This window comes from Mytilus californianus, unplaced genomic scaffold (genome assembly GCF_021869535.1).
Source record: "Mytilus californianus isolate M0D057914Y unplaced genomic scaffold, xbMytCali1.0.p SCAF_8, whole genome shotgun sequence".
In the NCBI taxonomy this organism is placed as follows: domain Eukaryota; kingdom Metazoa; phylum Mollusca; class Bivalvia; order Mytilida; family Mytilidae; genus Mytilus; species Mytilus californianus.
Window position 1 is genome coordinate 94,006,642 of NW_026262734.1, and position 20,248 is coordinate 94,026,889.

The 20,248-nt window shown below is 33.4% G+C and overlaps 1 protein-coding gene across 3 annotated transcripts in view; it reads left to right on the forward strand.

The window, feature by feature from the left end:
- The window catches only part of LOC127713092 (heat shock 70 kDa protein 12B-like), a 114,706-nt gene extending 95,209 nt beyond the window's left edge, over positions 1 to 19,497 (forward strand). The window contains exons 1-8 of one of the 3 annotated variants that reach the window (XM_052219713.1): positions 927 to 1,026; positions 7,430 to 7,534; positions 10,455 to 10,538; positions 11,296 to 11,349; positions 12,137 to 12,405; positions 15,355 to 15,573; positions 16,238 to 16,367; positions 17,853 to 19,497. In XM_052219713.1, coding sequence (XP_052075673.1) covers positions 7,441 to 7,534; positions 10,455 to 10,538; positions 11,296 to 11,349; positions 12,137 to 12,405; positions 15,355 to 15,573; positions 16,238 to 16,367; positions 17,853 to 18,910 — 1,908 coding nt within the window. In that variant the 5' untranslated portion in view covers positions 927 to 1,026; positions 7,430 to 7,440 and the 3' untranslated portion in view covers positions 18,911 to 19,497. Of the gene's footprint in view, positions 1 to 926; positions 1,027 to 7,429; positions 7,535 to 10,454; positions 10,539 to 11,295; positions 11,350 to 12,136; positions 12,406 to 15,354; positions 15,574 to 16,237; positions 16,368 to 17,852 lie in introns of those variants that run through there. The other 2 variants (XM_052219714.1, XM_052219717.1) reach the window with 2 other exon arrangements.
- Positions 19,498 to 20,248: the final 751 nt, after the last annotated feature.

Sequence of the window (20,248 nt, forward strand, 5' to 3'; positions counted from 1 at the left end):
TTTCTTTTTGCATAACAGTTCATTTTGGGGTCCTCCTCGCGGTCCGCGTTTAAACTATGTCGATTTCCTTGAAAAATTAGAGACAATGATTTGGATTTTGACAACTAAAGTTTCAAGTGTTGAGTGGAAACTGCAGGATAAAAACAATAAATGTACATAGTCGGAAAATATATGATTTATTTGTACTACCTACAGGAGAGAAGTTCGATGAGCCTCGCTTTGCGTCCTGTTCCTTAAGCTCATACAAATAAATTTCATATTTTCCGACAATATACATGTATTGTATGTTTATCCTACAATTATCCAACTATTGAACAAATAACAGTAACACGAATACATTTTTGCTCTATTTGTATTTGTACACGTTGAGCAAACGGTAAAGTGGATATTTCTTTTTGGGTATAAGTTTATTTTGGGGTTCTCTTCGTGGTTCGCGTTAAACGTATGTCGATTTCTTTGAAAAATCAGAGAAAACACTCTGCGTTTAAGCAAATAAACATGAAAGTGCCGGGTTTAAATTACAGAATAAAAACATTATAATTGTGGTCATTATGTCGAAAATATAAAATTTATTTGTACTCGCTTGTCGTCCTGTTTTTAAAGCTCGTACATATATTTTTTTTTTATATTTTCCGAAAATGTACATATAATAATGTATACGTATTTCTATTCTGTCTGACGGATTGGTGTGCATTCTTTTAAAAATATATTTCTCTTGGACGAAGGTCTTACTATAAAATGCAACCTTTATCTTTATCCAGGTCGGAAAAATAATAAAAGAGAAATTGCTATGATTTTGATTTTGTTTGATAGTTTTATCTTATTTGATCCCCTGACGAAGCGAACTATGACGTTTAATATTAGTAACTACCTATGTCATATATATGTGTGTATGTTTATAAATAAATACATGTATTTGTCGAATATTTATTTCCGCTTTCAAGTGTAAATTTAGTATCTTGTATGTTACATATCCTAGAGAAATTGTGTATAGTTAAAGAAATTCAATGACATCCTACTGTTAATGTAAGTATTATTATGTGATTTTAAAACTTGGATATACATGTACAATTAAAAAACAATCATAATATCATTATTATTCTTTGTACAAAATGTAAACATGTAATATTGGTCGTTATCAATCGTGTACTATGATGATGAGTTTGTTTTGGTTTTTATTTCCAAGCTTTAAGTTAGTCTCTCATATTTTCTAATATGTCAAATTTGATCAGTAGCAATTTATGTTTATCAAGTTTTGAAGTAAATATCGTTACATATTCTTTTTTTATAAATGTGCTAAATTTAGTATACCAACTAAACATGTTAAATGCCTCACTACACAGAAATGTTACCAATGTACCTGCATGTGAATTCATCATCACTTCACCTAAACATGCTAACTATATCCATGCATTTGCAAATTTATGAAGAGGCGGATTGAGGGGGGCAGGGTGGGGGGTGGGGGCAGGGTGCCTGACCCCTTTTTTTTTTTAAAAATTGGTTGATTATATAGGGAATCACTGAGGCATGTCTGAAGCGGGTCCCTCTTAGGCAGTCAGTGCCCCCACCTTTTATTATGAAAATTTCTGGATCCGCCACTGCTATGCGTATTATATTATGAATGTGTGACTGTCGGTTATAGACCATTCCTTCTAAACGTATAAATGATGATTCTGAGAACCAAATAAAAATTTCAGAGATTACGTCCCATCCAAATTATAGGGAAAGATCAAATAACATGCGATCTGAAAAAAGTAGACAATGACAGTAAAGTGTCTATATATACAATTTGTCAAATTTTACAAAAAATGAGAATCATTATATAGAGAAATTAACAAGGATCTACAACCAAACATCTAATTCGTAAAAAATATTAAGATAAAATTATAATCTATATTTATAATGCACATTCATGACATTTATACCCTGCAATGAAGGGTTTATGACATTCAATAAATAATTAACAAAAATACAATAATTAACAAACAAAAATACAATTAACAAACTCGAATACAATGCAAATATAAGTACTAGTATTGATAAGTATTGATAATATGATAACACCTTTACCCTGATGTGATTGCGGATATTGTTTAGTACATTGCAATTTGCCGTTGTTAAACTAGTGTTTCATCACGCAATCCTCTCTCAAATTGGTAAATTTTCATATCGTTGACCTAGAGCTGAAACTAGAAAAAAATAATGCAATATTCTCTTTAATTTTCTGAAATGTTACTGATTGAATTCATTTAGAATAGGTGAACAATTGCATAGAAAGCACATACAATCGGAGAAAACCAAGGCCGTAACTAGGCCTCAGAAACAGACGAGGCAGGGGTTTGGGGGCCGCCGACTAAGGCTCCCATGTAATGGGGGAACCAGGGGGTCAAAGCCCCCCGGCCGAAAATTGTAAAATTAGGTTTCGAAATATTACTTGTTACATCCGTTTTTGTATCATATTTGCCGTTTTTGTTTCATATTAACTGTATGAAGAACTGCATTAGGCTATCAGAGCCCGCTGACAGGTGCTTGCCTCGAATTTTGTATCATCAAACATGCAACCATTTACAGTAGGGTACATGTTTGATAGTAGAAAAAGAAGGACAAGTGTGTGTGGTCAACGCTTCATAAAAAATAACATTTTCAATAACACTTTGAATGCTAGTTCGACCTTTCTTGTGTCACTAAGATCCCATCGTTTGACTACTTGAATTGAATAATTAATTTATTTTGCTAATCTTATAAATGCAAAAAACCCGCATCAATAATGATACAAATTTGATACTCTCGGCGAGCAACCGTTACCATATTTAATTGTGCGACCGTCTTTTTTTCGCAAGCCCGAAATACTCCCACAATACTCCATGAAAATTCAAAATCAAGGAATCAAATTGTCAGTCTGTTAAGGTTTTGTTCTATCCATTTAACATTCGAATGGAATGACTCGAATAACCTGCTCTCCATTATATAGCTGAAATAAAGCCCACTTGCCGTTAATCCAAACAAATCCTCCATCTATTCGAAATACATGTTTACTTTTTGAATAGCAGCCAGGTTTGTAGCAAAACATTTGAAAATGCCTCAAATCTTCATTATATTTGAAAGAGAAATGCACACAAATTGTGGGTTTTTTTATACTCCTACGTGAGCTGTTAATGCTTCTTTAATAATATTGACCTAGCAAGTTGAAGAATTCGAATTATATAAATTTTGATTTACTTTGCGCACTGATAATGTGGGGAAACATCCATTACCAATAATAATTCATTTTCGCGGGATATGAATAACTGCAGAAACAAATGCCGGTTTACTGGCGATTGTAATCAGGCAGAGAGTTTGATACCTAACGTTGAAATAAAAGTACAGAAGCTGCACGTCATTATTAATTACTATTCGAAGTATGCATTACTTAATTCTTGATATGAAAATGCAAGGATGTGTTCTACCCCTGCATGCCTAGCTTTCTCCATTTTCTTTTTTTTTTTCATCTTATTTTTTTTTTGGCCAGAAATTCAGACGAGGTCAGTAGCAACGGCCCTGAAAACGTTGCCCTTAAATTTGTCTAAAATCATACAATCAATTATATAAAACATGGTGTGACAAGGCTCAAATATATAGGTTACAGTAAGCACTAAAAAGGAATACTTTTAAACTTAAACCCTACTATAATTTTAGGTAAGAAAAGTACACATTTGGCATCTCAATCTAGAATTGAAAAATTATTGTGTTAAAATGGTGTCATTTCTTTAGAAAGTATATCCAAATTTATTTAAGAGTTTAGGACATCAGTAAACTACTATCATCCCTCTTGTTAGATACAGTACACTCATTTGGATGTATGAATACTGAACTACATTATTTCATTATGAGGGGCCTGATGGGGGGGGGGGGGGTCTCATCACGATTCACGAGTTGATTTTTTTGTCAATCACGATTCACAGAAAATAAATTTCCATGATCACGGATCACGAAAATAATAAAAAAAAAATCTGTAGAAAAACGGATCACGATAGCGAAAATGCGCCGATCATGAAGAACGAAAATAACCCATCAGGCCCCTTCATTATGGCATATCGACCTCGTTCAAATTTGAACTGTTTGCCTGTTCTGTTTAAGCCTTTTCTAAATGGATGCACTTTATCGTTTTCTGTATTCTGTGTTGCTCAGTCTTTAGTTTCTATGTTGCGTTTTGTGTACTGTTGTTTGTCTGTTGGACGTTTTCTTTTTTACCCATGGCGTTGTCAGTTTGTTTTCAGCTTATAAGTGATGTTGTCCTTTTGGTATCGTTCCCCTCTCTTTTAGTCTCCTTATATTTTTAGTCTACTAGATTTTTAAAAGAAACATGACTTGATTGTGTCATTCTCACTGAAATCAATTAAGTACTGTTTCATACTCATATAAAAAACAGCTATATTCTCACTATTAATAAATGTAGGACAGAAAGTCACAGCCGAAAAGTCAAGGATAAAAAGTCACAGGACAAAAAGTCACAATTTATTTTTCTGTAAAAATATTTTCATCTTTTTTTGAACTTATATATCTATATAAAGCAACTTTGTAAACAAAATTTATTCTAAAAAGTGATCAGATGATTGTTAGGAAAACAATTTGTCAAATTGCCGTGGTAATTAAATGACTTCATGGTGCCAAGAAACCTTTGCATGATACAAATTTGATCAATCTTCATTTATCAAGGCGTATGAATTTTCTAAACTGTAAAATAAAAAGAAATTTTTTCAAAGAACTTTCTCTTACATATTCAAACAATTATGAACAACTTATTTGTGACTGTTTGTCCTGAGTATTTTGTCCTATCAAATTTGTGACTTTTTCACCTCTGACTTTTTGTCCGCTTACCTCAGAAAAAGACACCCTATCTACCTTAAATAGCATCAGCATCATACTCGCTAAACAGCACCATACTCACTAAAACATGTACAGCATCAAATAAGCTAAAAACAGCATCATACTCGCTAAAACAGGATCATGATCATAACCACTTAAACAGCATTATATTCATTAAAACAGCATCATACTCACAAAAAACAACATCACACGCACTTAAACCACATCATACCATTTTAAACAGCACCACACTCACTAAAAACAGCATCATTCTCACTAAAAACAGCATCATACTCACTAAAAACAGCATCATTCTCACTAAAACAGCATCATTCTCACTAAAAACAGCATCACACTCACTAAAAACAGCATCATTCTCACTAAAACAGCATCATTCTCACTAAAAACAGCATCATACTCACTAAAACAGCATCATACTCACTAAAACAGCATCATACTCACTAAAACAGCATCATACTCACTTAAACAGCATCATACTCACTAAAACAGCATCATACTCGATAAAAAACAGCATCATTCTTTTTATACGACCGCAAAAAAATGTTTGCGTCGTATAATGATATGGTGTCGTCGTCGTCGTCGTCGTCTGCGTCGGCGTCGTCCGAAGACACATTTGGTTTCCGGACAATAACTTTAGTTTAAGTGAATGGATCTCTGAGTAATTTTACCAGGTCGTTCAATACCACAAAAGGAAGGTTTGGATTGATTTTGGGGGTTATGGTACAAAATGTACCAACAATTTAGGAATTCGGGGCCAAAAACAAGCATTTTTGTAGTTTCCGGACAATAACTTGTGTGTTAGTGTATAGATCTCTCAGACATTGTACCACAAGGTTCCATATCACAAAAGGAAGGCAGGGATTGAGTTTTGGGGTAATTGCCCTAACGGTTCAGTAATTATGGGCAAAAAAGGGGCCAAAAACAAGCATTTTTTCTAGTTTCCAGACAGTAACTTGTGTTTAAGTGTATGGATTTCTCAAAAATTGTAATACAAGGTTCCATACCACAAAGGGAAGGCTTGGATTAATTTGGGGGTAATTACTCCAAGGGGGAGTGGGTTTAAAAAGTTTGGGGGAGGGATTTTTTTTTCCAATTTTTTTTGGGGGGTTCATATTTTTTTCTTCAAAATTTTTGAAATTTCAAATGATTGCACAGTATTGCGCAATAGCACAGTATTTTTCAATTCCACAGTATTGCACAATAGCAAGAAATCTTCAATTACAAAGTATTGCGCAATAGTAAGAAATCTTCAATTGCACTGTAATGCGCAATAACACAGTATTGTACAATAGCACAGTATTGAGCAATAGCACAGTATTGCGCAATAGCAAGAAATCTTCAATTGCACTGTATTGGGCAATAGCAAGAAATCTTCAATTGCATAGTATTGCGCAATAGCAAGAAATCTTCAATTGCACAGTATTGCGCAATAGCAAGAAATCTCCAAATGCACAGTATTGCGCAATAGCAAGCAATCTTCAATTGCACAGTATTGCGCAATAGCAAGAAATCTTCAATGCACGGTATTGCGCAATAGTAAGAAATCTTCAATTATACAGTATTGCGCAATAGCAAGAAATCTTCAATTGGCCAGTATTACGCAATAGCAAAGTATTGCGCACCAACACAGTATTGTGCAATAGCAAGAAATCTTCAATTGTACAGTATTGCACAATAGCACAGTATTGCACAATAGCAAGAAATCTAAAATTGCACAGTATTGCGCAATAGCAAGAAATCTTCAATTGAAAATAAATACAAATCTTTTAACCAATTTCAATGGGATTAATTTAAAGTCTTTAATGTTTGGGAGTTTTAACCTTGTATTACTTTTTTGGATATTGGGCCCCATTTTTAAATTGGTCTACATTGAGTGTCAAAGGGTTCAACATTAAACTTTGTTTGATTTCATCAAAAACTGAATTATTGCGGCTCTATGATATGCTGAATCTTATTGTGCATTTAGATTTTTATTTTGGGCCCGGTTTTCAAATTAGTCCATATTAAGGTTTGAAGGCTCTCAAAATTAAACTTTGTTTGATATCATCAAAAACTGAATTCTTGCGGCTGTATGATATGCTGAATCTTATTGTGCATTTAGATTTTTTATTTTGGGCCCTGTTTTTCAAATTAGTCCATATTAAGGTTTGAAGGGTCTAAAATTAAACTTTGTTTGATTTCAACTAAAATTAAATTTTTGGTGTTTTTTTATATGCTGAATCTAACCATGTTGTTAGATTTTGGATATCAGACCATTCTAGGTAAATTAAATGTCCCATTTCAAATTTTTAAGATCTTTGACCACATTTATTTTGTGTCAGAAACCTATATTATGTCAAAAATTTGATCACAATCCAAATTCAGACCGTATCAAGTTTGAATATTGTGTCAAAACTTGCCCCAACTGTTCAGGGTTAGACCTCTGCGGTCGTATCTGGATGCGCTCAGCGAAGCATTTTATTATCTGTATACTGTTAAGTTGTGTAATCGAAATTTACTTTAAGCACGAAAAAAATGAACGTGTCATATATGATATTTTGAAGATTGATTTATTTATTTTTAGAAATTATCAAAATGTGGATCTGTCCTGAATGTTATAAGGAAAATAGTCCTAACAATGAATCGTGTAGTAAATGTAATACTATTAAGCCAGACACTGACCCGAAAGGTAAGAGTTACTGATTGGAGAGATATTGATTCGAAAGGTAACTACATAGAAGTGTTACAAGATTGTAGGTTGCACGTTAGTATTTACATTCCGGAATTTATGTATCTGAACACTGTGATTGGACAAAATACAGTATCATGAGTATCTACTGAACATATTTCCCAAGCTGAGGGATGAATCAGATGTAGAAAAATATGAAATAATTTAACATACAGGTGAAAATGGATATTTGAGAACTTTTTATGCCCCCGCCGTAGCGGAGGGGGCATTAAGTTTTACCCTTGTCCCTCTGTCCGTACGTACGTACGTTCGTCCGTACGTCCCAAAATTGGTTTCCGTTCTCAAACTTGAGTTTGCCTCAACCAAATGTTATGAAACTTATACACTATGCTTATTACCACAAAACACAGATCAAGTTTGAATTTTTGTGGTGTCATTTTAACCGTTCTAGAGTTATGCCCCTTTATAAATGGAAAAATTGCAAAATATTTAGTTTCCGTTCTCTAACTTTAAATTGCCTCAACCAAATGTTATGAAACTTTTACACAATGCTTATTAACACAAAATACAGATCAAGTTTGAATTTTGGTGGGGTCACTTTAACCATTCTGGAGTTATGCCCTTTATAAATGGAAAAATTGCAAAATTTTTAGTTTCCGTTCTCTAACTTAAGTTTGCCTCAACCAAATGTTATGAAACTTATACACAATGCTTATTACCACAAAATACAGGACAAGTTAGAATTTTAATAGCGTTACTCTAACTGTTCTAGAGTTATGCCTCTTTACAAATGGAAAAAATACTGAATTTTTCGTTTCTGTTCTTTAACTTTAGTTTGCCTCAACCAAATGTTATGAAACTTATAGACAATGCTCATTACCACAAAGTACCGATCAAGTTTGAATTGTGGTAGCGTCACTTCAACCGTTCTAGAGTTATGCCCCTTTAAAAATGGAAAATTTGCAAATTTTTTAGTTTCCGTTCTCTAACTTCAGTTTGCCTCAACCAAATGTTATGAAACTTATACACAATGCTTATCACCACACAATACAGATCAAGTTTGAATTTTGGTGGGGTCACTTTAACCATTCTGAAGTTATGCCCCTTTATAAATGGAAAAAAAATGCAAAATTTTTAGTTTCCGTTCTCTATCTTAAGTTTGCCCCAACCAAACATGAAACCTATACACAATGATTATTACCACAAAACTCAGATCAAGTACAAATTTGGGTAGCGTCACTTTTATCGTTCTTGAGTTATGTCCCTTTATAATGTTGTATGCAAGCGGGGGCATCATCTGTGGCCATGGGGACACATTCTCAATTTATTTCAAATTTTGTATTCACTGCATGATAAAAAACCTAAAAGCACTAGTGACCTTAGGTTTATAAAGATAACAGAAAAGTAAACGGTCATCATACATGAATATTATAATGATAGTACTTCAAATAACTGTGTATGTAGGTTCTTGGCCAATGTTTGAAAGTGGTGATAATTCTAAAAAGGCTATTATTATCCCTATGGGCCAGGAAATACCACCGTGCCACCTTAAAGGATTCAACTCCTGAAACCAAAGATAAATGCAGAAATGCACGTCGATATCATAAACTAGTCAAAACATTTACTAAATTTTATCATCGGTATAAGGACATCATTCGTAAATATAACTCAACATGCAGACATCTTATACGTTCGGGTATTTCACATCCAATCTTTTATTGTAATATTCTTTACAAAGCACAAAAAATGTCAGTATTCACATCAAAAGCTAACAAAATCTTTAAACAGACTTATTAAGAAGGGATATAGTTACGATACTGTTGTCAGGTCATTAAAGATTGCATATTTTGGCTTTAATATTGATTCACTTATAGGGTCTTTGCATCGGAATTAAACACATTTATTCTAAAACCAGTTGTTGGCATGACACGGGTTATATGTTCTTCTCATATATTTTATGACGGTATAATACTAAACCCCTAACAGGAGGGATTGTGCCTGATATTCATATGATGAAGACATAATCTTTCAATCAGTTTAATTGAGGTCTGGAGCTGGCATGTCAGTAACTGCTAGTAGTCTGTTGTTATTTATGTATTATTGTCATTTTGTTTATTTTCTTTTGTTTCCTATTCTGACATCGGACTCGGACTTCTCTTATACTGAGCTTTACTGTGCGTACTGTTGTGCGTTTGTTTTTTCTACATTGGCTAGAGGTATAAGGGGAGGGTTGAGATCTAAAAAAAACATGTTTAACCCCGCCGCATTTTTGCGCCTGTCCCAAGTCAGGAGCCTCTGGCCTTTGTTAGTCTTGTATCATTTTTAATTTTAATTTCCTGTGTATAATTTGGAGTTTAGTATGACGTCCATTAAATGAACTAGTATACATATTTGTTTAGGGGCCAGCTGAAGGACGCCTCCGGGTGCGGGAGTTTCTCGCTGCATTGAAGACCCATTGGTGGCCTTCGGCTGTTGTCTGCTCTATGGTCGGGTTGTTGTCTCTTTGACACATTCCCCATTTCCATTCTCAATTTTATTCGGTATCACTAAACTTAAAAGTGTTATAATTTTCTTTTTAAACACTGGTTCGATACCGCTGCTGGTGGACTGCTAGTCCTAGAGGTTATCTTCAGCTCAGTAGTCAGTGCTTCTGTACAGACTTAATTTATAAATAACTTTTCTTCAATTCATCGTCAATAGATATTGAAATTTTTAAGACATTCAGGTTCCTACACCGTCAGTCAAAGTTGACCCATATGGTTTTGGCAATTCTTTGTAACGTCCTTTCTGGTCCTAAGCTTGCGCTTCGGACGCACAAATAAACACAGCGTCATTTTTATTTTCAAAAGGAGCTATAGCTAATGGTCCTTAATTTGCTAAAATAAAGAAATGTATATAATTCAAAATATTTTCTTTTCAGTAAGGCGGGAACATCGACGTGCTGATGTATTAAAAGATAAGAAGACGATGTACACACATCCTGGTCCATTCGGATGGAAATTATGTAAATACATATTTAGCATATAAAAATACCTATCATTAATAGTTTAAGCTAAACTTAGCGTTTGATTTACCTCACTTCAATGCAAGATCGACATTAAAATAGAATTCACCGTTTCAGAATCTAATGCATTCAGGGTCATATTTTCAAAAGTTTACATCAAAACGTTGTAATTGGTTAAAAACGTCCTAAACAATGGAAATTCAAGCAATGACGTGACGTTATTTTCATTTTCGGGTGCGACCAATTGAATTGCCCATAGTCCTTCAGTTTCTGATACGGCTAATTGGGCTATTAATGTTGATGGGATAGCTATACACAAACAACATAAAGCTATTAAGAAGTCAACACGTGGTACTAGTATTTAAAAATAAAAAAGTGTCTCATAGTACAAACGTCGACTAAATACATCGTTATACAGAAGCTGTAAAGCAGCGTTATTGCAAGTCACAATCGCCGCAGCACATACTTTCAAAGAGGGACTGGATGGTGGTGGTGAAATAGGGGGTCTTCATTTCTTTATTCTTTAAATTTTAGCACATTATTCTCTAGTCTGTTAACTCTCTCCAGACCCTCATTAGACTATCGTTGATTGAAGTCTCGTTTCAAAGTAAGATACGACGAAAATGAATTAAAAAAAACCGTTTAATTTGCATCCTGTCATTCATTAGAACAGTGATCGCAAAATTTATTTAAGCATAGGCAAACACATGATTAATCAGGCATAAGCCTTCATTTTAATTTTCTAAAACCTTTGCAGCAAAACATGGCACAACACCAGACACAGAGAATATGTCAACTGACACGGCCAAACGTAAGTAAAAATTCTTGGAATCCTTGAGTGGTTGGTCAGTGAAACTCTTATATATATACATTGTATATGCATTAGATTTTAACGAAAGACTTTTTTTTTCCGTTAGAGTGAGGTTTCTTGTGTGTTAACTGAGTGAGGAGCTTCGAATGAAAATTGAAACACGTGGAGCAATGATGCGCCATATAAAATAATAAATAGAAGGAATCTCGACCATAAAATACTATACAAGATGTACGCCATATCCATATATGCACCATACTGATATAAGCAAGAATAACAAAAATAAAATCAAAATGATAAGAGGATACAGAGTCACGTATTCGTCTAAATTCGGCCGATTCCGTTTTTCTATATGACACCCGAGGATAGCCGATTGGATACAGAGTATTCAAGTGACCAATTAACTTCCTGACGTTTGACCAATATCAATAACATAATACTTTTTTTTAAATATTTTGATAATGGAATGAAATCTGGTTCAAAATAGTACTGGATGAGGGTTATTTCAGAAACACGTGACACTTGTGCGCACGGAAATTATATCATTTGTTTTTTTTTTTTTTTTTTTGATTCAATGTTTTGTGGTAATATTAGAAACGTCCGGAGATTCCAAGAATCATTTTTAATCATAACAATTCCCCTAGTTATTATTGTTTTTTTAATATTCAATACCCATCAGTACGTATGAATTATCATGAATATGCTATGTCCCTTCTCGGGTCTTCATATATAGGTGTTTTGAACTAAAGAAAAATATGAGGTGTTGATCTATGTATGTTTTTTACAGATATAACTTCATGTAGAGATGATTATACAGTCGTTGCTGCATTGGATTTAGGAACAACATATTCTGGATTTGCATTCTCGACAAGACAGAATCCTTTGGACATACAGCATGTGGAGAAAGTCCCAACGTGTTTATTACTAAGTCCAGAAAAAGAGTTCGTGGGCTTTGGAAACGACGCTATCAAGATATATTCTGAATTGGTAAAAAATGGACAACACACTGGTCATTACTTCTTACAGAAATTCAAAATGGATCTTTATGAGAATGAGGTATATACTAAGATAAATAGAAAGCAATATTCTGTGTCGTTATTGTCTTTCTTATACATATTCCACCTCTTAGATTTACATGGGAAAGACACTTGACTGCATATTTGTTTTGTTTAAGATAGTAGGTTTACCTATAGATGTCTTTAAATTTGGTAAAGACACTTGTCTGTTTTAAAAGTCTGAAAGTATTCCTCTTCTCCACAGTACATATACTTAAATGACTATTGTTTAAGATAGTAGGTTTACATTAACGTCTTTGGTAAAGACACTTGTCTGTTGAAAAAGACCGCAAGTCGACCTCTTTTCCACGGTAAAGACACATTACATATCTATTGTTTAAGAGGTAGGTTTACCTCTAGATGTCTCTTCTTCATGGTAAAGACACTTCAATGTCTATTTTTCAAGACAGTGGGTTTTTCTTCAAGATGAATATGGTTAAGAAACGTGTAGGCAAGTTGAATTTAATGCCTCGTATAAATATAGTGTATCCCTCTATCTTGTATAATACGTTAAAGAACCGTTGCAACTACTCTTAAAGGGGTCTATATGTGGCTTGTTACAATGCGAAATTTCTGCTCGGTTTTAGAGATACATTAGCTCCTTATTAAATTGTAGTAGAAATCTCAATTAACTGTTTACAAAACAATGAATTGAGATATTAAGGATTTTCTTCCCCAGGAACTATTATAGATTACCTTTACCTGTAGTTGTCAAACTTTCGGAATTTTGGGTCCTCAATGCTCTATAACTTCATGCTTTACTTTCCTTTTTTAACTGTTCTGATTCGAGCATCATTGATGAGTATGTTGGAGAAGAAACGCGCGTCTTGCGTACAAAATGTTATTCCTAGTATCTATGATGAGTTTATTCTCAACCTTCTTTCTAATCGACCAGTTTTGAAGAATTAATCATACGTAAGAGTTATGCCCTACAGTGGAATGTACTGCTTAATTCAAGAAAATTCAGCTTTGTATATAAGAATAAGGAGATATGGTTGCCAATGAGACTATCCACCAAAGTTCAAATAAAGTGGGGTTCTGTTTGATATGTTTACTATCAAAACATTTCTGTCCAACATTTTTTTTCAGTCAAAAACAACTAAAATACTTTTAAAAAAGAAATAAGATATCAAAGGAAATCAAAATCGAAGAAAAACAAAGAAACACAGGCAAAACGACAAAAACTAAAGAATGAGCAACACGAACATAAAAAAAACTGGCGGAACTCGTTGCTTCAGAACGGTGAGTGGTTCGGACAAACCTAGGTCAAATAAAAAACGACAATACTAAAGAATAAGAAACACAAACCCCACAAAAAGTGTCTGGACTCGTTGCTCCAAACGGATGAGTGGGTCCTGTCAAACTAGGTGTTAATGGTCAGATAAAATACGGTGATGCGTCGCAACAATGAAGTTACATTCGAAAAATAGAACATCGGTTACAATGAAAAGTGTGTTAGAGACAAGGACATGTCTCTAAGATAAATATCTTGGTATATTCTTTTGTAAAAGTGGGTCATTCCTGTCTACAAGAAAGTATCTAAAGGAACAAGCAACTAAAGCTATGTATGGATTATTGAAGAAATGTAGAAGAAATAACTTATCTATTGAATGTCAAATCGATTTGTTTAAGAAATTATTAGAACCTGTAATATTATATGGATCAGAAATTTGGGGTTTTGAAAATTTAGATGTTCTTGAAAGTATACAGTTGCGATTTTGTAAACTTATATTGCACTTGATGCAATCTACACCCAACAATATTGTATATAATGGTGATCTAGGAATATTTCCTATATCACTACAAATAAAGATACGAATGATAAATTTCTGGCGTAGACTGGTTAAAGAAAATGAAACAAAATGTTCATCATTATTATATAAATTGTTACATGTTTACTACACAGATTATGGTTATGAATCTAAGTGGTTCAAATTTATAAAGAATATTTTAGATGATTGTGGTATGTCAAATATTTGGCAGAACCAAACTGTTTTTCGTCAATATGGATTTCAAAGTGTGTTGAACAGAAACTTACGGATCAATTTATACAGTCTCCTAAGGCATTGTGCTATAGATTATTCAAAACTCATTTTTGTTTTGAAAAATATATCTCAGCGTTATCACCCTACTATATGTACATCCTTGTAAATTTAGATATGGTAGTCACCGATTGCCAGTCGAGACCGGGAGATGGCGCAATTTGCCAAGAAGCGAAAGAGTGTGCCCTCTCTGTGACTCGATGGATATCGGTGACGAATACCACTATATTATGTCATGTAGCTACTTTAATAATGCAAGAAAAAATCTGTTTCTCCCTTTTTGTCACGAAAATGTTAACATTTATAAGTTTGAACAGCTATTTTCTTCCAACAATGTAATTATATTAGAAAAACTGTGTACATTTATTAAGAACATCCAAGAGAAGGTTGTTCCTCCAGGTTAGAACTTTTTGGTATTACTTTATACATGTATAATTATGTAATTCACACATGCACTATGATTTTGTACATTGTTAATTTGTATATGTTTTCTGTAATAATTGTTTTAAGAGAATAAACTGACGTATTCATTCGGTAATCTGCTAATTGTTATATTTTGATTACTTTGCTGGGTAAATTGTTCTCATAATCATATATATATATATATATATATAGTCCCAATTATTACTACTCGGCTGTTCTCGCTACCGAGAATTACCGAGTACTAGTAGTTACGATTGCATTTACTCCACTGCTTATGTAAGTAACTAAGTAAAACTTTATTTTGACTCGGCATATTGACAAACAATTCAAACATCAGCTCTGATGAATTTTTCACCGAATATAAAAACATATGCAGTACCAGATAAAACAAGGCATGCAGCATGCAAATAGATATTGTTTTTTAAGATGAAGTAACTTATAAACCGTGAAAAATTAAGATTACTTAACTTGTTTATTTTTTTTAGCATATTTCAACTGAAATGACAATAAAAGATATATCTGGAAAACCAATAGAAGCTTTAATTGTTTTTCGAGAAACTATATTGGTGCTCAAGAAATCCCTGGCATATGTTATACAATGTAAAGGCTTAGATGTAAAGATGGAAAATATAAGATGGGTCATGCCAGTTCCGACCTTCTGGAATGATGCTGCGAAACAGTTCATACGAAAAAGTATCGACTTTGTAAGTTGAGAAATTATATTTATAGACCATTGAAAGATAAAATGGCCTTTTGTAGATTTTTGATAGGACAAATAGACGTAATATATATATACTAGATACAAATAACTACCAGATCTTCATTGATTAAAAAGGCATCGCTCATAAATATATGTAAAACGGATGTCGGTGGCGTTTTCATTGCAGGTGATTTAAGTCTTATACAGAAGTGAATTTAATATTGGGGCAACAAAAACATGGTTTTTTGTTGTCTGTAGGGAGCAAAATGTAATCCTGTGCATTAAAAAAACCCAAGATAATGAAATTTCTATGATTGAACAAAATATGATTTCCCTTTAATTGAACTCGAAATTGAATATTGGACATCTGTATTTTATATATCGATGCCATTTTACAGCTTCTTTATTGAAATAATGAGACGTACTTCTTGAACATTAAAGATAACCTTGGACTACATTTAAAAAAAAATTGGACAGCTGTATTTTATATATCAATGCCATTTTACAGCTTCTTTATTGAAATAATGAGACGTACTTCTTGAACATTAAAGATAACCTTGGACTACATTTAAAAACAAAATTGGACAGCTGTATTTTAATATTTTTTTTTACTTTTTAAGCCTGATTTCCCCGTCTAACATATACATTTTCAGACTGTTTCCTTGTAGATTGGTATACCAGAAGACCAGTTTCAGATAGCTTTGGAACCGGAAGCCGCATCCATCTTTTGTCAACAAAAGTTACCTGACTTCAGCGCTTCTCTTCCTGGAACAAAATACTTAGTTGTTGCTCTAGGAGGTAAATTGAAATAAAAACTGTTTATTTCTCATGGTCTGAGTGATACAAACTGTTCATTTCTCATGGTCTGAATGATACAAACTGTTTATTTCTCATGGTCTGAATGGTTTCTTTAACAATTCAACAGAAACAAGAATTTTGTAGGTAAATTGGACTTGATTATGTTTTAATATTCATTGTATTTATATTGTGCCATAGATCAACTTTATTCGTTAAGTGTATGTTTACTTGTTTTTGTTGAAATGTCTATTTGATCGAGTGAAGCCATTTCAATTGATATTTCATAACGTGTCTTTTTATGTTGTAATGTTACACTACTATCTCAGGTTAGGGTGAAGGTTGGCGCCTGTTAAAAAGTTTAAACCCGCTGCATTTGTAAGCACCTGTCCTAAGTCAGGAGCCCGTTGTTCAGTGGTTGTCGCTTGTTGGTGTGGTTCATAGGTGTTTCTCGTTTCTCATATAGATAAGACCGTTAGTTTTCCTGTTTGAATTGTTTTACACTAGTCATTTTGGTGGCCTTTATAGCTTGCTGTTCGGTGTGAGCCAAGGTTCCGTGTTGAAGGCCGTACTTTGACCTATAATTGTTAACTTTTTATACATTGTGACTTGGATGGAGAGTTGTCTCATTGGCACTCATACCACATCTTCTTATTTATATTAAACACGAATAGGCGCCTTGCAAGATAACTTTAATTTCTTGTTTGTTATTTTTCCCGTTTTTGAGTCGTTCCATTCATGTTCAGTCTGTAAAGGATGTTTGAATTTTTCTCATTTACGAGTATTTACAAAATTAAACTTGCAGATTTTTTTGTTTATTTCATAAATGAATAAAAAAATAGATGTGTGGTCTATGTTTATGGCAATGGAATAGCCAGATACCGACAGAGGATTTCTACAGGTGGTAGAGGTTAATTATCGTTGATTATTATCAGATGGTCGGTAGTCACAGTGTGGATGCGGCGTAAAAAGACAGAGTCTCCTTTGTTGGCTCAGTTGATTTAGGCACCGACCATTCATCTTTTTTAAATGGTTTTGTTAATGAATTATTCAATTTTAGATGTATTGAAACAAAAACATTTTTTAAAAGAAGGGAAGTCAGCAAATGGATGGTTTCTTTTAAAATATTAGGGGGAAAATAAATATGATAAATGAGTTTAAAAAAAAAGAGTTTAAAAAAAAAAGAGTTTGTATATCTTATTGAAAAATGGTTCGCTCTTTAGTTCAAAGTCGAGAGAAACATGCTTGTCCCAAAATTTCGAATTGCTTACAAACGTCTTCAATAAGGTAATGCATATTTGAGACTAACATTATTTAAGGGAACATTAAGCGAGATAGTTTTTGTTTCTTGTTGAAGGCCGTACGGTGTCCTATGATTGCTAACTTCGAGGTCATTTATTCTCTGGTTGAGAGTTGTCTGATTGGCAATCATACCACATCGTCTTGTATTTAAAAAAATGTCAATATATTTCCTTTCTCACTTTCTAGGTGGCACGACAGATATTACAGCTCATGAAAAAATATCAAGTTCAAGATTACGAGAATTGATCTTTGCGACAGGAAACAGTTATGGTGGTGCCACAGTGGACGATAGGTTCTTACAAATGTTTACTGCTATAGTTGGAAAAGACATTATTTCAGATATTCAACAAAATTATCCAATGGCTTACATTGGAATTTTCCAAGGGTTCGAAAATGTAAAGCGCAATATTTCTACAACGACTTCACAAAAAGTGAAAGTCAGTATCCCATTATCTGTTTTGGATTTGAAATGTAAACAAGTATTAGGTAAAAACTTTCGGTCTGCTATAGATGCATCAAAGTTTTCTAGTGCTATTGAACTTCAGGATGACTCAATGCATGTTGAAATAGGTTTAATGAAAGCGTTTTTTAATGTGACAATCAATAATATATTAGATCTCATTAAAACGAGGCTTCAAGAACCGGCAGTATCTGATGTAACTCAGATACTTCTTGTAGGTGAATTTGCAGAAAGTTCCTTGATGCAAGACAAAGTGAAATCTGCATTTCCTGATACAAGAGTGATCGTACCAGAAGCAGCAGGGTTAACTGTTTTAAAAGGGGCTGTATTATTTGGCCACAACCCGTCCTATCTACAATCCCGTGTAATGCGATATACATACGGTGTTGGCATCAGCGATGAATTCGATCCTGCTATTCACGATGAAGCACATCTTGTTGTCCAGAAAAATGGGTCGAAATTAGCAAGGCACATTTTTGATGTCATTATCAGAAAAAACCAACTTGTTGATGCCGGTACATCCATTGATAGCGAATATCTAACAATAGACCCGAATCAGAAAACAATGGAATTTGAATTGTATTTTTCATCCAATGAAAAACCTGTTTACATAGATGAAACGGACTGTAAGCCGTTGGGATCAGTAATCATAACTTTTCCTGACGTCTGCCAGGAAGAGAGGGATGTGAAAGTGTCATTTGTTATAGGGAATACTGAATTAGAAGTGAAGGCAGTTGATAAAAAGTCAAGACAAACGGTTACAGCGGAATTCAATTTATTCTAACATTGATATGATAAGGGACGACCATTTTATTTTCTGGTTAGAGGACTTTGGTAAGAACAGAAAAAAATAGTGAATACAAAAAAATATCCTACCCCTTCCGAAAAACAAATAGTCGTCCCTTATATCGGAAAATCATACTTGTTTTATTTTTATACTCTTATATTTACACGATATATGTTGTAGATAATTTTAACAATTAAAGAATGATTTGCGTCTGAGGAACAAGTCCTGATTTTACTATTGGCATATAAGTTTATAGTTTCCGGAATAAAAAAAATGTTCAGCATAGTGTTTTCTTTGACATAAAATGTGGGAAATGACAAATTTTACCCTTGTTCAAAGGTGCTAAATACCCGTGTATAACGTTGCTTTAGGAAATCTAGTGTGAAGGACGACACGATTTCTTATCCGAGTTTGAGTACTTTGTGATGTGGCAGCCGGGACTAAGTAGAATAGCCTTGAGCTATTTATCTAGACGCATTTATTCAAAGTTGCTTTTGTAGATCGCGTATAGTATAGACCTGGATCTGTAATTGATTGTGTTTGACTGAAGTTGATTTGCTACAATAATATTTTATACTTTTTAATTTGATTTGTGTGTTTCTACGGAAGCGTATTAGCGCCACACAATTTTTTTGTTTTAATATTTCTTCCTATGTTTGCGTTATACGCAAACCTTTGCGTTATAACACAAAAATTTACGAATTAACGCAAACATTTGTTATCTTATTTCTTATGTAAGTTTTAAGTGAATCTACTCTAGTACGGTCATTTGGAACCAAAATAATTAATTAATTTTACCGAAAGATAGTACGATTCTGCATGTTTACTTCAGAAAGACGATTTTTTGTAGTTTAGTGCTTAACACGTTAAATAATCAAATAACGAGTCAACTTATTGTTCAAAATATTGCGGCTGAGATACAGGGAAAAAAGTAGTATAACATTTTCCCAGCATTAGGTTGGCCTTTTGTGTACCCAAGGCAGGTTAAGGAAGTCAACTTAGGAGCGCTGTAATTGGATGTAATACAATATATTTTTTTTAGTTATCTATGAATAACTGCAGTGTGTAAAACTATATTTACAATATAAATTTTGAAACCCATTAAAATATTTTGTTGAGAATTATTCGAAAATACTTCCACAATTTTATAAATTTGGTTTAAAATGACGGTGGGCATGGATAAAATAAACAAGCTCCGTTGGAAGATGGTCATGATACTATTTGACTTCAATTTTTAAAACAGAATGATAAAGTACTAATACCCACCACACATAACTTTTTTGTCCAGGTTTTTATTATAAAAAGTGGTAAATTTAGAAAATGTTAGTATTTTCG